The sequence below is a fragment of the Cloeon dipterum genome, chromosome 3 (assembly GCF_949628265.1).
Source record: "Cloeon dipterum chromosome 3, ieCloDipt1.1, whole genome shotgun sequence".
Classification (NCBI taxonomy): Eukaryota; Metazoa; Arthropoda; class Insecta; order Ephemeroptera; family Baetidae; genus Cloeon; species Cloeon dipterum.
This window is the reverse complement of record NC_088788.1, coordinates 12801057-12813540: the sequence shown is the minus strand read 5'-3', so window position 1 is coordinate 12813540 and position 12484 is coordinate 12801057. Positions and strand designations below refer to the sequence as shown.

Below are 12484 nucleotides of genomic sequence, written 5' to 3'. Positions count from 1 at the left end.
TTACTCGAAATGTTCTAATATAAATTTGAAGCCAAAAAGTTGAGTTTTAAATAATTTCAATTGATTTGTCACACGGACATCTCTTTTTTTGGTAAAATTCATTCGGCTAATAGCAGCCCCACCCTTTTCAATATCCCAGATGGTTGTTGTTAATTAAGGATATTTTTAAATAATTACTGAAGCGTTTTGATAATAATTTGTGGATGGATTTGTATCGCGTTCTGTTATTTCATGGTTGGAAATGATTTTCTTTTTGGAGACAAAATTGAAATAAACAACGGCTTTTTACTTGTCATGGGCTTTTTGCTAACCTTTCTTTCATATTGCTCACGCATAATACCCTATCTCTTAACTAATTGCTAACTAAAACAATGGATTCGTGGTGAGTAATTTACATGCCGCGGAAAAATGTTGCTCACAAATATTTATCTTTAGTTCTCTTGGCATATATTCGAGTTAATTTTACTCTTTTTTCAGGCTGAGGAGCCGCTGACAAACCCCGGAACAAATGAGTTTGTGTAAACCCGAATTCTTCAGTGGTTGAAGACGAAAATGTGATATTTCTTATTCGGAGCAGGACTGGTTAATCTCTGAATAAGCATTGATGTCTACGGCAACATTAAGAACCAAATTTTCATTAGAAAACTTGGTTATTGTGCGTTATAAATGTTACAGGTGATGATAATATTATCTTCAATTTTATTCAGATTTAGTTGTATTTTGAATCTCGAATCTGTTTAGGAATGAGCTTTTTGCTATTTAAAGAAACCAAAAAATTAAATATCTATTTTGATTATCAGTTGGAGGGACATCTTCCCAGATTCAAATAAGTTGATATACGAAGGCCATGCTTGATTAAAGCTTATTTATGAGCGTGTGTATGCGCAGGGAACTGTATGAAAAATAATTATTTTTTCATATTGTGCGTTGAAGTGTTGTGTATGTTTCTGTTTTATATAGAATTCCGAGCGCAATTTTTAAGTCACTTTTATATAAAATTAAAAAGAAAAACACCGCGATCTTAATTATTGTCGTTTTAACCTGTCATATATGCACATGTTAAGATATCAATAAACATTCCTGCAAGAGAGCCAAAATATTATGCTCAAGATCATAAAAAAAAATCAAATTGTGGCGGAACTAACATCATCAGTGCAAAATTTGTGTGTGCTAGAAATAAAATATGTTTATGAATGGTTAAAAAATGAGTTTGTATTTACTTCAAAAATCCTCTTAGAGTTTAAAATCTGGAATATTAGATACATATCTTGCTCCATAAAGTTCAGAAGAAGCAAATAATGTGACTAGCGGTCAGTGGCAGGGTGCCTTGAAGAGCTATTCTGTGAAGATTCCTCTTGCTTTGCCTTGTAGGCCCTGACTACTTGCTGAGGACAGGGCCAGTAGAAAATTGAGCCATCGGAACTGACCGAAATGATGTAGCTGTTGTCGCTGCCCATGGCAATGCTGGTCACCCCAGCGCCGTGGCCGATGCCACAGAAAGCGTCCTCGCCTTTCAGCAGACTCCACACCCTGATGGTCCCATCCTCGAAGCCTGTGATGAACATTTCGCCCTTGCGAGGGACAAACAGACTGGTGATGGAGCAGTGCGTGTCCAAGCCTCGAATCGCTGTTCCGTTAGCCGTGTCCCAGCAGGTGATTTTCCTGTCCATGCCTGTCGTCATGAGCAAGGTGCCACTGCCTGGAAAGAATGACACTCCGCTCAGCTTTGAGGTCGTCTGCAGCGTGATTTTGCAGCTTGGCTCGTCGTTTGGACTGAGGAGATAGGAATTTTATTCACTTTTTGTGTGTACTGTAAAAACAGTAATTATTACTCAATTTTCCAAACGTAGCAGCTGCCGTCCTCGCACACTGACGCAGCCTCAAGGTCATCATCCTTCATGGCCACTTGGTGAATCACGCCTCTCTGCTCTCCAAACACTTTCTTCAAGCTCCACGACTGGTACTTGTCCCACACTCTGACCTAAGTATGAAAATGTGGAAGATGATATTTAAATAAAGGTGCAGCGTTTGTTGGCATTAATTAAATCAGATTTATTCGCAAAGTGTATCTCATTAGATGTACTGGATTCTGGATTTTACTCATTCAGTGACTGTATAGCGTAAAATGTTATGCTGATAAAAAGTAAAAACGCAATTTTTAAATATAATTAAGTCATAGAAAGAATCTCTTGCCACGGAAAAACGCAAACAAGCGCCGATCAAAGAACAAAAAATAATAATTTCAACAATTTTTCCGTGCTAGCTTCATTTTGTGCTCGTTGTCAGATCATACCTGCCCACTTTGGCCTCCACTGACAATTCGTTGGCTGTTGCTGGTGATCGCAATTGCTGTCACTTTGGCTTGGTGCGCACCTTTTATTTCTCCTATTAACTTGCCACTTTGCGGCGCATGAAAGCGAATGCAGCCGTCATCCCACGCTGATTAATTGACAGATAAAATTCATACATTCTGAAAAGCTAGAATTGTATTTTACTACCAGAAATTATAGCTGACCCGTCCTGATTCACTATGACACACAAACATGTCAGCCCAGGTTGGAGGATGCGACTTGCCTCCTGAATTTTGCTGTCTGATTTTTTGATCTTCCAAATCCGAATGTCACCATATCCACACGTGACAAACACCTCGCTTGTCACCCTGAATTTAATTTTATAACGTCATGAAACTAGATTAATTATAGATTTATTTGCATACTGAGGAACGACTACGCTGTTAATGGAGCCAGGATGGCTTGTGGATTTGAGCGTGGGGTCTTTGAAACTCACGGCCGACAGCGAGTACATGTCTCCACCTTTGGTACCCAGCAGCAGCAGTGAATTGGTTTTGAACTTGGTGAGGGAGGTGATTTGCGACTTAATTTTGCAAGACTTGACTTTCTTTAGCGAGTGCAGCGTCGGGCATTTGTTGCCAGCCTCGAGCTTTTTAGGCTTGAGTGCGTGCAACTCCTCAATTAGATCGACAGTCCCATCTCCCGCGGCGATGACGAGCTCCTTAGGCCCGACGCGGACTATGGCTCTCACGCCTTTGCAAAACATTTAATTTATTTATTCAAATTCTTATCCACGTTATTTTTTACCTTGAGCATAGTTGCCGTTTAACAGGCTGGGCATGATCCCATCCCTCCTCGTTTTCGGCGGTGGTTTCGACATGCAAGTTTCAAGAACTGGGTGCGGAGGGGCAGGCACTAGATTTAGTCGCACTTTCACCACGTCACCTGTTGTTGATCCGCAGTACGCGACAGAATCGTCATCGTCCACCTGATAATTAGACAAAAATAATAAAATCTGAGAAATAAAATTATCACCATGATGCAGTTGATCAGTCTCTTCACTTTTCCCAAGTTGACAGCGGTGACGGTGAGTTGAAATCTAGCATCCATTTCCCAGACCTTCAAACCTTCCTCCGAGCTTGTGACAATAAAGTTGGGACAAATTTTTGCGGCGGCAATGGCCATTCCTTCGGAGCTTTGGAGGGCTTTTGGCAGTCGCTTGCCTACCCCAAGGAACACACACAATTAAATTCTTTTGTTTCTATGATTTAGGAATGCGCTACACTTACAGCTAACCACCAAATCTTGTTCAAAGCCCCAAACTGCTAGGCAGTGGTCTTCAAAGCCGCTGATGGAAAAAAGGTGCTTGGAATCGCACGAAAATGCTAAGCCGCAGACCGTAGTTCGGTGCACTTCGTATTTGTTAATGCATGCTTTGCTCTCAAAATTCCACAATATCACGGTAGCCTTAAAATTGTAACAATGGTAAATAACTCAATTTATTTGGTAGGAACTAAGCGAACTCTAGTATATTTCCAAATAATTTTTATAACTTTAAATTTAACAAATGGCTCTACATGTGCGGGCCATTAATTCTGGACTCATAGAATTTTCACTGCCGAGAATAAATTTTCCACACAGAATATAGGGCCATGCAGTTTTGCTTAAATTTAAAAATTAAAACCTGTCGTGTGTATTTCTTTCTGGGTCTTAAAATTTTTTGTATCTTATTGTTAGTTTGGAACTTTAAATCTGATTAATTTTTAATACTTTTAATTGAGGTGGGCACAACTTCTGTCCTGATGCTAGGTATTGTCCATTGGGAGAAACGGCAACGGCAGAAATGCTGCTGGTGTGGCCTTCTAGTAGTGTTTGCTCACCAGAGCTCCAGTTTTGAATGACAAGCTTGGCGCCTATCGGGTAAATTATGTGTTGACCCCTTGGGTGAACAACCAGACCACCAGGCACAGCACCTAATATAATAGAAGAGTTGGACGCAATTTAATGAAAAATAAATACATAAAATACACCATTGCTGAAATATTGCGTAAAAAGGAAAATTCAAAAATTCAAATAATATAAGGCATACGTAAAAATCACAACTATCTTTCACTCTCGACAGAATAGGGTGAAATGAACGATTCTTGAGATTTTTGACTTAATTAAAAGTTAAGAAAAACGCTACTCAACTTTAGTGGGATTTTGATTGAGAAAAATAGAATAAAAATATCAAACATCCATCCACTCTAAGAAATGCATAATATGTATAGGTTGCACACAGACAGCTTTAATATCAATTATTATAATTATAATTTACGAAATTTACCTTCAAAGCCCACAACGAATTTCGCAGCCAAAGTTTCAACTTTCGCCATGATCTGTCAAAAATTTAAATAATGAATTTTATGGAGTGTGTCAATAATGGTAGAAATTTACAATAAAACCCTTTTTAACAGATGAAAAGTCGGAAAGATTAGTTCACTGACAGCGGGTCGTCTTTTGAAAGAAGCATTAACAAACTTTTCATGGTATCCACGGCAACTCGACAACACGCTACTTTATACACGCATGCTGCTCGCTTTTTCCCTACGCGCCATAAGTGCAACGATGGAACACTGGGGACATCTTGCGGATTAGTTAAACTGCTGGCGCTAGCAGTACTGGCACTGGCAGCTGACTCCAGAAATTTGGCGGGCAAGGGCAGTGCCATTGCCTAACACAGGTTTACTAATACGAGCACTACTACACACACAGTGCATGCAATTTGCTGACTACTCGATAACTATTTTCCGAATTATCGCTGGAAATTGGCAATCAAGCCCTGTAATCTTGCCCATTTCTGACAGATGGTAAGCTGAGCTATACCAATGGCGTTAGAATTGTTAGAGACCGGCGTTGTGAGCAACATCCCAGCCCTGACGACCGTCGACAGTTCCGACGAAGAGGATGTTTTGACTCCCAAAAACAAGAAATTTTCACAGAAGAAAAGGCTCGTTCTTAGCGATGATGAGGATGAGGTGACACCTGGAAAATCTCCATCAAAATCGGACAGCAAATCGGCGTCTGAGAGCGAAGAAGAGGAACAACTTGTGAAGGTAAATAAAAAGCGAAGCAGACTTGTGTTGGCTAATTCATCGAGCGAAGAGGAAAAAGAAAAAGATGATTCGGATGGTGAATCGCCTACAAGTAAAAAGGATTTTGGGCTGAGAAAATTGGAAAAGAAGAGTTTTGATATGCTGAAGAAAAAGAACAAAGTTCATCTTCGAAACTCTTCAGACGAAGAAAGCTCCGAAAGAGATGGCGATGAAGATTCTGAAGTTCAGACTAAAAACCAGAAGAAAATCGTGAGAAAATTAAATTGAGTGTACACCTGGTTTTATCTAATGTTAAATTTTGTTATAAATGACAGCTGGACAACCTCCGAGCTCAGTTTGGGAGCGAAAGTTCTGACGAGGAGGAACGATTAAATAATGATTGCCTTCAATCCAATATGTCGAATCACAGTGAATTGGAAGTCAACACTAAAAAGAAAGCTGCTCCTCAAAGAAAGGTAAAATAATGTGATTTTACAGGAGGCAGAAAAATAAACTAATATCATCCACTATGTTCTTTTGCATGATAGTCTGCAGTTGCGTGCCGAGCTGCCATGGAAAAAGAGAAGCAAAAAATGATAAGTGAAAATCAGAGAATGGTCCGAGAATCTGCAGCCTCACTTCCATATCATAAGCCAAAGCAGAGGTCCCTGAAGGAATTTCTTTCAGCTCGTCCCAGGGCAAGCTTAGAGCTGAAAGGAGCCAAGCCTTCAAGTGTGGACATCACAGTTATTGGGTAGTAATAAATCTTTCATGCTCATCTAATCAATTTTAAATTTTGAAATGATTTTAGGAAAGAGTTGGAACAGACAGAAAAGCTGGCTGAAGAGTTTTACAAGGCAGAGTCTGAAGAGGAGGAAGAAAGTTTAACTCCGCCAGCAATTCCATCCCCAAGCAAGAAAGAAGATGTGGCTGAAACGGTTGTTGCTGCCAATGAAGCAGAAGAAATGAATGAAAGGGTCAGTGGAGTTGAAACTGCCAAAAAAACACTAGACTTTGACGAACTGAGTGAAAAACTTGACCTTTTGGAGAAGGCGCAAGGGTCTTCTGACACTGAAATGATTCAACAAATTGACGAGCTGCCTAAAGTGGCTGGCACTGACGACAGCACAGAATCAGCAATGGAGCTGAATGAAAACGTGCAAATGAATGAAGAACTTGGAGCTTCAGCGACCCATGTTGGAGAATTAATTACGGATGGGGTTGGCGAAGATGCAAAACCAACTGAGAGTGTTACTTCTGTAGAGAAAGATTCAAATATTGTCTTTGTTGAACCAGCCCTTCCAAAGGAAAGCAGTGACATCAGCAGTACAGACCAAACAAAGAGAGTAGAAGACTCATTAGAAGAGATCAGTCTATTTTTGGAAGACACAGACGAAGTCCTCAACTGCGAACCAAAAGCAGCACAAGCTGAGCCGAAAAAGACGTTTGATTTGCTGGAAGTGTTTGACACTCACGTGAGCAGCGACGAAGAAAAACCAAAAGAGAAATCGCCTGAAAAAGCAAAGGTACTGCTTACAAGAGCACAGTTTCTGGAAAAGCTGAGGAATTCCAAGCCTGTCAGACTGTCTGGTGGCCCAAGTGAAATCATCGATCTTTCAAATCCTTCGGAGTTGAGTAAAGATGGTATCCACGATTTGAAAGAAAGGTTTATTCGAAACGTAACAGCTGGGAAGAAAAAGAGCCTTGATCCAAAACAGGAAGGTCTCCTCAACTTGATGAAGGCAGGAGAGAAAATCGGAGACGAGGTAGACATGAGTGCTCAGCCAGGATCCAGGATGTGCATGTTCAAGTCCGAACTGCAAGAGTCGATTGCCAAGCAGAGGAAAGAGGATTTTAAGCAAAGGCAGAATGAGTACAAGATGTATGAGGACGAGACTGACGAACTTCTTGGAAATGGTAAACCTTTTATACACCTCAATTACTCTGTTTTATATGCTAAAATGAGAAAAATTAATCCCGCTCTTTATTTAAAACCAATTATTTTCCTTTCCTACTTGTCTAAACAATCCTAATTAGTACTCAAATTGTTACTTTTAGATTTTGGAGATGATGAGAAGGAGGAAAAGGACATTGATGAATTTGATCCTCACCTTGCTAACGAAACTGAGTCGGAGCCAGAGCTTGAAGATGATGAGGAATTTGCAAAATCGGAGAAGCCCAGAGTCAAGTCAGCATTTGTAGAAGAGGAAGCTGAAGAAGATGAAATAGAGGATGAAGGTACTATTGTTTTCTCTTGATTTGCCAATGTTGCATTAAACCTGTTATTTTATATAAGATGCCCCATTAAAAATGGACGAGGATTGTGCTGATGATGAGGATGATGACGACGACGCAGATGATGAAGAAGACTGTGATGAAGAAAGTGCTGAGGAAGACGATAGTGATAGACTTACAACATCGACACCTGGAGCAAAGAAACAGTTCTCCAGAATCATAAGAATTGAAGACTCTGATGATGAAGATGAGACAGGTTAGTGAGACAGCTGAATATTATCATTACGTTAGTTAGAATTAAATTTTGCAACTTCCTTGGTGTATAGCAAGCTGTTTATTTATCCATATTTATATCTTCAGAATTGTCCTGCTCACAATCAACTTTGGCCACTGGTTGAGGCCAACTGTGGTCTGGGGATAACAGGACCTATTTGTAGAAATATGGAAAAACAACCAGCTTGCCATGCACTTAAAGCTATATTTCAAGGGAAAATTATGACAGCCTTGAGTCTTGAATGCATTAGCCTTCGTCTACTTAAAATTTATGTTCCACTGTCCAATTTATTATCATATCAGTTCATTGTATTTTAATTCTCCAATAACAGTTCAAATTACATTACTTTCAGATATGAAGAAGGCTGAAGGAAAAACACTGCTTAACCACAGTAAAGTTTGTGAAAATGACAAGATGGTAATCGATTCCTTAACTTGGCGTGCTGTGTTTACATGACTTTGGTTGATCATATTAGGATGACTCCAATGGTTCAATGCTGAACACATCCGTCAACTTGTCAACTACTAGTATTTTGGATTCCCCACAGACGATTGGAAACTATTCCAAAGGGAAAAGTGACATGAAAATGATGGGCGATCTATATGATCCCACTCAGCCAACTCGAACAATAGGTATATTTAATCTTACAAGACAAATTAATTGTGCTTAACTAATGATTGGTGGTTTAAGGATTAATTTCAAGTGGAATCACTCAACTGTTTGAGGATGCCGAAGAGGAAGGCATTGCTTCTGAAAAATCATTTGATTTGAACACATCAGCCTTGAGATCTCCTGCTAACCTTGATAAGTTCAACTTTGACGTTAACTCTCCAACTACAGATCTCGAAGCTCTTTGTTCTGGTCAATTCTTAACCGCACCAAGCGACCAGACTCAAAACGATGCCTCTGTACCAGCTGGACTGGTCAATTTGGTCTCCAGTGAAGCCTCGCAGCCTGCAAATGTGGCCGACCTTTGCTCTGGACAATTTGTCACGCAAGTTGAGGTGAAAAAATCAGGCTTCAGTGGACTCGTTTGCTCCCCTGCCTTGGACACACAAAATTTGGAAAGTCTTTGTTCTGGGCAGTTTATTACCCAAGCAGAGACAAAGAACCAGAGCATCAGTGGTCTTGACGCTGAGGAGGTAGAGACGGCAAACTTGGAGAGCCTCTGCTCTGGACAGTTTGTTACTCAGCCCAGCAATGGAGCTCCCAAGGATTTGCAAGAGCTGATTGACGGTGAAACAAAAGCTGAGGACACGCAGGACTTGGCTGCCCTTTGTTCTGGAAATTTTGTTACGCAGGCTGACACTAATAACACTGAAGATGAACCTCCAGCAGAGGAAATTGGGTAAATATCTTAAGCTCCAAATTTCTACTCAATGTTTAATACTTTGACATGTATGAAACTAACATTGAAATCTTGTAATGTATCCAATGTCTATTATTCAGATCCCCTCAACCTGAATCCCATGGAGCAAAACTAGTAATATCTTCTGACGACGATGGTGATGAAGTTGAAGCCAAGCCCAAAGGGAAAAAGCTGAAGAAGAAAAAGAAGAAGAGAAAGCTAGAATTTTCTGGTATTATTTTCTTTAATTTATTTTTACCTTGTGTATTATTTTGAATTTTTCTAATGCTCAACTAGATGACGAAGAAGATGATGAAAATGTCGAGAGTGAAGCAGAGGAGGGTGCCGATTTTAGCCTTGTGGACTACGACTCTGAAGAGAATGAAGTGGTTATTCAACCTGGACAGCTGAAGAGCAAAGCTGCCAAGTTCTTTGAAGCAGAGGCTGAACTCAGTGGCTCTGACTGGGAAAGTGCTGATGAGGATGAGAGGGGTTTGGATGATTTCGAAGAAGAACTTGGAGATCAAGAGCAGATTGATGAAGATAACGTTAAAGAACAGCTTGGCCAAATCCATGCGTAATTATTTAGAACATCTTAATATCGCCAAAACTTAATAATCATTAAATGACAGGCGTCGTTTACTCGATGATGACAAGCGTGACATTCGACTTTTCCAAGAAGCTTTCCTTGAAGATGGAGATTTGCACGCCGAAGGGGGCGGCAGGCAGAAGCTGTTCAGATGGAAAAACACAGGTTTGTTCAAGACATTATAGTATTTTTGTAGGTGCTGATGCTAATTTACAGATGATGGAGACTGGCAAGGTGGTTGTAACCCAAATTTGTCTGGTGACGAGGGTTTGAATGACGACGATGAGGACGATGCGGCTTGGAGGACAATGCGATTGGAGAGAGAGAACTGGCTCAAAGAAAATGTATTGCAAATATTTCTAAAATCTAAGTCATCTAACTTTTCCTGTTCTCACAGAGTTCTCAAGAGATAACTTTGGACACCAATGACCAAAATAGCAAGCTGCTCAGCTACGGCAAAAACGTACTTGCAAAGATAAATGGAGCAAAGCTCAAAGCTCAGCTACCACAGCAGAACGAGGCTGAGAAGAAACAACAGCAGCCATTGCATGTAAAATCGCCAGGAAAAGCTATTCTTCAAAGGCTACAGGTAAATACTGCATTTAAAATGAAGCAAAATTAGTTAATTATTGATTTTATTTAGGGCAAAAGCGGCTCCTTTTTCTCAAGGAAGAAAATCTCGCTCAATAAAGTTGTACAAATCACTGGCGCTGACAATGACGGCATCGTTTCGAATATCAGTAAAGGAAACTTTGTATTTTCAACAATCAGTCCGTCAAGCTTAAAGGGACCTGCGAATGAGAATGCTGATGTATCCTTTGAGGACGCCTCGCCGCAACCAGTGAAGGCCAAGGTAAGATCGATGCTCTAATTTAATAGCAAACCTTACATTGTTCGCCTTGCAGAAACGAGAAGCTGCAAAAAATACATCTACCAATCCCAGAGTAAAAAGGCAGAAGGTCTCGAACAGCATTTTCAAACTCCTTTAAGTCACAATGTACATTGATTGCTCTAAGTTTGTTGCGTGTCCATAAGATTATATAATTCATTTTTTTAAATAAAATTCAACAATATATTTTAAGTGTGCTCTTATCTGTTCACAAGTCATCCCAGCAACCGTGATGTTTTCATTTTCCTAAATATTTAATTAGGATTGGGAGGGTAATAGGTACTTAATTCAAAATGCTCTTAAATTAAAAATTTTACTATCTAGGCTATCTAGAAAGTCTTGGTCATATTATAAGGGGTGCAATTCTCATGATTCCTTTGTCTGAAAGCTGCATTAAAACAAGTTGCCCATGACTAGTATTGTGAAAGTGCTTCATACGTTGGAATACAGGCTGGTGTATGGTGTATAATATTCTTGGAAAAGTAATGGTACACGTGTGTGTCATGAAATGCCAGATGGGGAAAAGGAAACACGCAGACCTTGATTTAAGGTGGTGTAAAAGTCACTAAAACACAACCAAGCGGCAGAAAAAAATGTAATATATACTGATCCTAAGGCGGCAACAGGTGTTTCATTAACATATAATGGTAGAAAGGGGTTTGATTGTTACTTGAATGTCAAACAGCGACATGTGGTTTTAATCGTGTGAGAGGAAGAAGCGGATCAATCAAACTGCGTCCTTTGGAAAATTATAAATAAACAATTGCTGAAAGAACAATTTCTTCCGCGTATTTCTAAGTTGATGCGATGCTTTAACGCGTAAAGAGCTTTATTTTAATAACTTCCTTCTTGAATTCTTTTTTTGGTCAGTTTTACTCATAAAATTTCGCGTTTGCACAATTAAAATTGAAATAAAGCAACTTCCTTACTAAAAGCAAACGTACCTGAATGCTGCAGCGCGACGAAAATTTTAAATGAAACGAATTAAAAGTACACAGGAAGAGACTCCGCAGAGGAAGGCCGTGAATTAACAGCAATGCACGCACAAGTTTTACCGCAATCCTTGCCATGAAAACACTTGCCTTCGGCTACAAATGTTCTTTCATTTATTAATTAATTATTTTTCTATTGTAATATCTGCACAAAAAACAAAACCAACCTTAGATTATAAATTTCTTTTTTCTATAATTTTTGTCTTACAATCTAATATCGTTAAATTCGTTAAGTTGATTTGCTAAATTTTAACGCAAAACATTTTCCCGTAACACAGTATTTTATTCTGGCGCGGCCAATAAAAAGCACTAAAAAAGTGTTTTTTAATCTGGAAATTTTAATCTAATTTTGGGTTACGAGTACATATTGATCTGCATTCTCCAAATTTAAGGCTGACACCAAATCAAAGTCACCTTTCTGTAGAATTTGCAAATTTACGCTTCTAAATACTGTCTTTTCTCCTAATGTAGTAGTAACCTTTAGTGACATCTAAATGTATGTGTGACAAGTTTTGCTTGTCGCTGAAAAATATTTCGTCAACGCATGACTTTATTAAATGGCTCAATTCTGCCTCACGGGGTCAGATGGTCAACTTTTTCCGCGGAACGGAAGGCGGACTGATGCGCGGACGGCTTAATAGCGTCTTTGACGCTGCATTTGATAAATGAAGATCCGCGGCGCCGATAGAGGATCTCTCTCAAAAAAGAAAGTAGCGCTGGACGAATCCCCATAGAATTTGGCAAATCACTCAAGAACTTTATCATCCTTTGTTTTGTAAAAGTTAATTGCCT

At 39.5% G+C, this 12484-nt stretch overlaps 3 protein-coding genes across 10 annotated transcripts in view; 2 read left to right on the top strand and 1 right to left on the bottom strand.

Annotated features, from left to right (window-relative positions):
- LOC135939632 (low-density lipoprotein receptor-like) overlaps nucleotides 1-1205 on the top strand; it is a 95598-nt gene extending 94393 nt beyond the window's left edge. For all 8 annotated transcript variants that reach the window (XM_065484112.1, XM_065484110.1, XM_065484113.1 and 5 more), the window contains one exon: nucleotides 478-1205. In XM_065484112.1, coding sequence (XP_065340184.1) covers nucleotides 478-522 — 45 coding nt within the window. In that variant the 3' untranslated portion in view covers nucleotides 523-1205. The remainder of the gene's footprint in view (nucleotides 1-477) is intronic.
- A 62-nt stretch (nucleotides 1206-1267) lies between these two features.
- LOC135939634 (uncharacterized) lies at nucleotides 1268-4746 on the bottom strand. Its single transcript, XM_065484114.1, has 11 exons — nucleotides 4728-4746; nucleotides 4618-4669; nucleotides 4062-4264; nucleotides 3581-3758; nucleotides 3327-3514; nucleotides 3099-3279; nucleotides 2717-3044; nucleotides 2499-2659; nucleotides 2294-2439; nucleotides 1833-1981; nucleotides 1268-1773 (listed from the first exon to the last, which is right to left on the bottom strand). The coding sequence occupies exons 2-11, from the start codon at nucleotides 4664-4666 to the stop codon at nucleotides 1305-1307; spliced, it is 2052 nt and encodes a 683-aa protein (XP_065340186.1). The 5' UTR covers nucleotides 4667-4669; nucleotides 4728-4746; the 3' UTR covers nucleotides 1268-1304.
- A 210-nt stretch (nucleotides 4747-4956) lies between these two features.
- LOC135939631 (claspin-like) lies at nucleotides 4957-10892 on the top strand. Its single transcript, XM_065484105.1, has 17 exons — nucleotides 4957-5013; nucleotides 5138-5635; nucleotides 5701-5841; nucleotides 5914-6119; nucleotides 6177-7282; nucleotides 7424-7603; nucleotides 7662-7856; nucleotides 8227-8291; nucleotides 8350-8506; nucleotides 8565-9222; nucleotides 9324-9454; nucleotides 9520-9799; nucleotides 9855-9976; nucleotides 10028-10155; nucleotides 10209-10400; nucleotides 10455-10664; nucleotides 10717-10892. Exons 2-17 carry the CDS (start codon nucleotides 5159-5161, stop codon nucleotides 10798-10800), a joined length of 4332 nt encoding a protein of 1443 aa, XP_065340177.1. The 5' UTR covers nucleotides 4957-5013; nucleotides 5138-5158; the 3' UTR covers nucleotides 10801-10892.
- The last annotated feature ends 1592 nt before the right edge of the window (nucleotides 10893-12484 follow it).

What these genes read in the sequence shown, in the direction of transcription:
- LOC135939634 (XM_065484114.1), bottom strand. Translation starts at nt 4,666, where the DNA reads ATGGCGAAAGTTGAAACTTTGGCTGCGAAATTCGTTGTGGGCTTTGAA. An exon ending in ACAAGATTTGGTGGTTAGCT is followed by an intron (nt 3,515 to 3,580) that starts GTAAGTGTAGCG and finishes TCCTTGGGGTAG; the next exon opens with GCAAGCGACTGCCAAAAGCC. An exon ending in GACTGATCAACTGCATCATG is followed by an intron (nt 3,280 to 3,326) that starts GTGATAATTTTA and finishes TCTAATTATCAG; the next exon opens with GTGGACGATGACGATTCTGT.
- LOC135939631 (XM_065484105.1), top strand. Translation starts at nt 5,159, where the DNA reads ATGGCGTTAGAATTGTTAGAGACCGGCGTTGTGAGCAACATCCCAGCC. An exon ending in CAGCTTGGCCAAATCCATGC is followed by an intron (nt 9,800 to 9,854) that starts GTAATTATTTAG and finishes ATTAAATGACAG; the next exon opens with GCGTCGTTTACTCGATGATG. An exon ending in AGAACTGGCTCAAAGAAAAT is followed by an intron (nt 10,156 to 10,208) that starts GTATTGCAAATA and finishes CTGTTCTCACAG; the next exon opens with AGTTCTCAAGAGATAACTTT.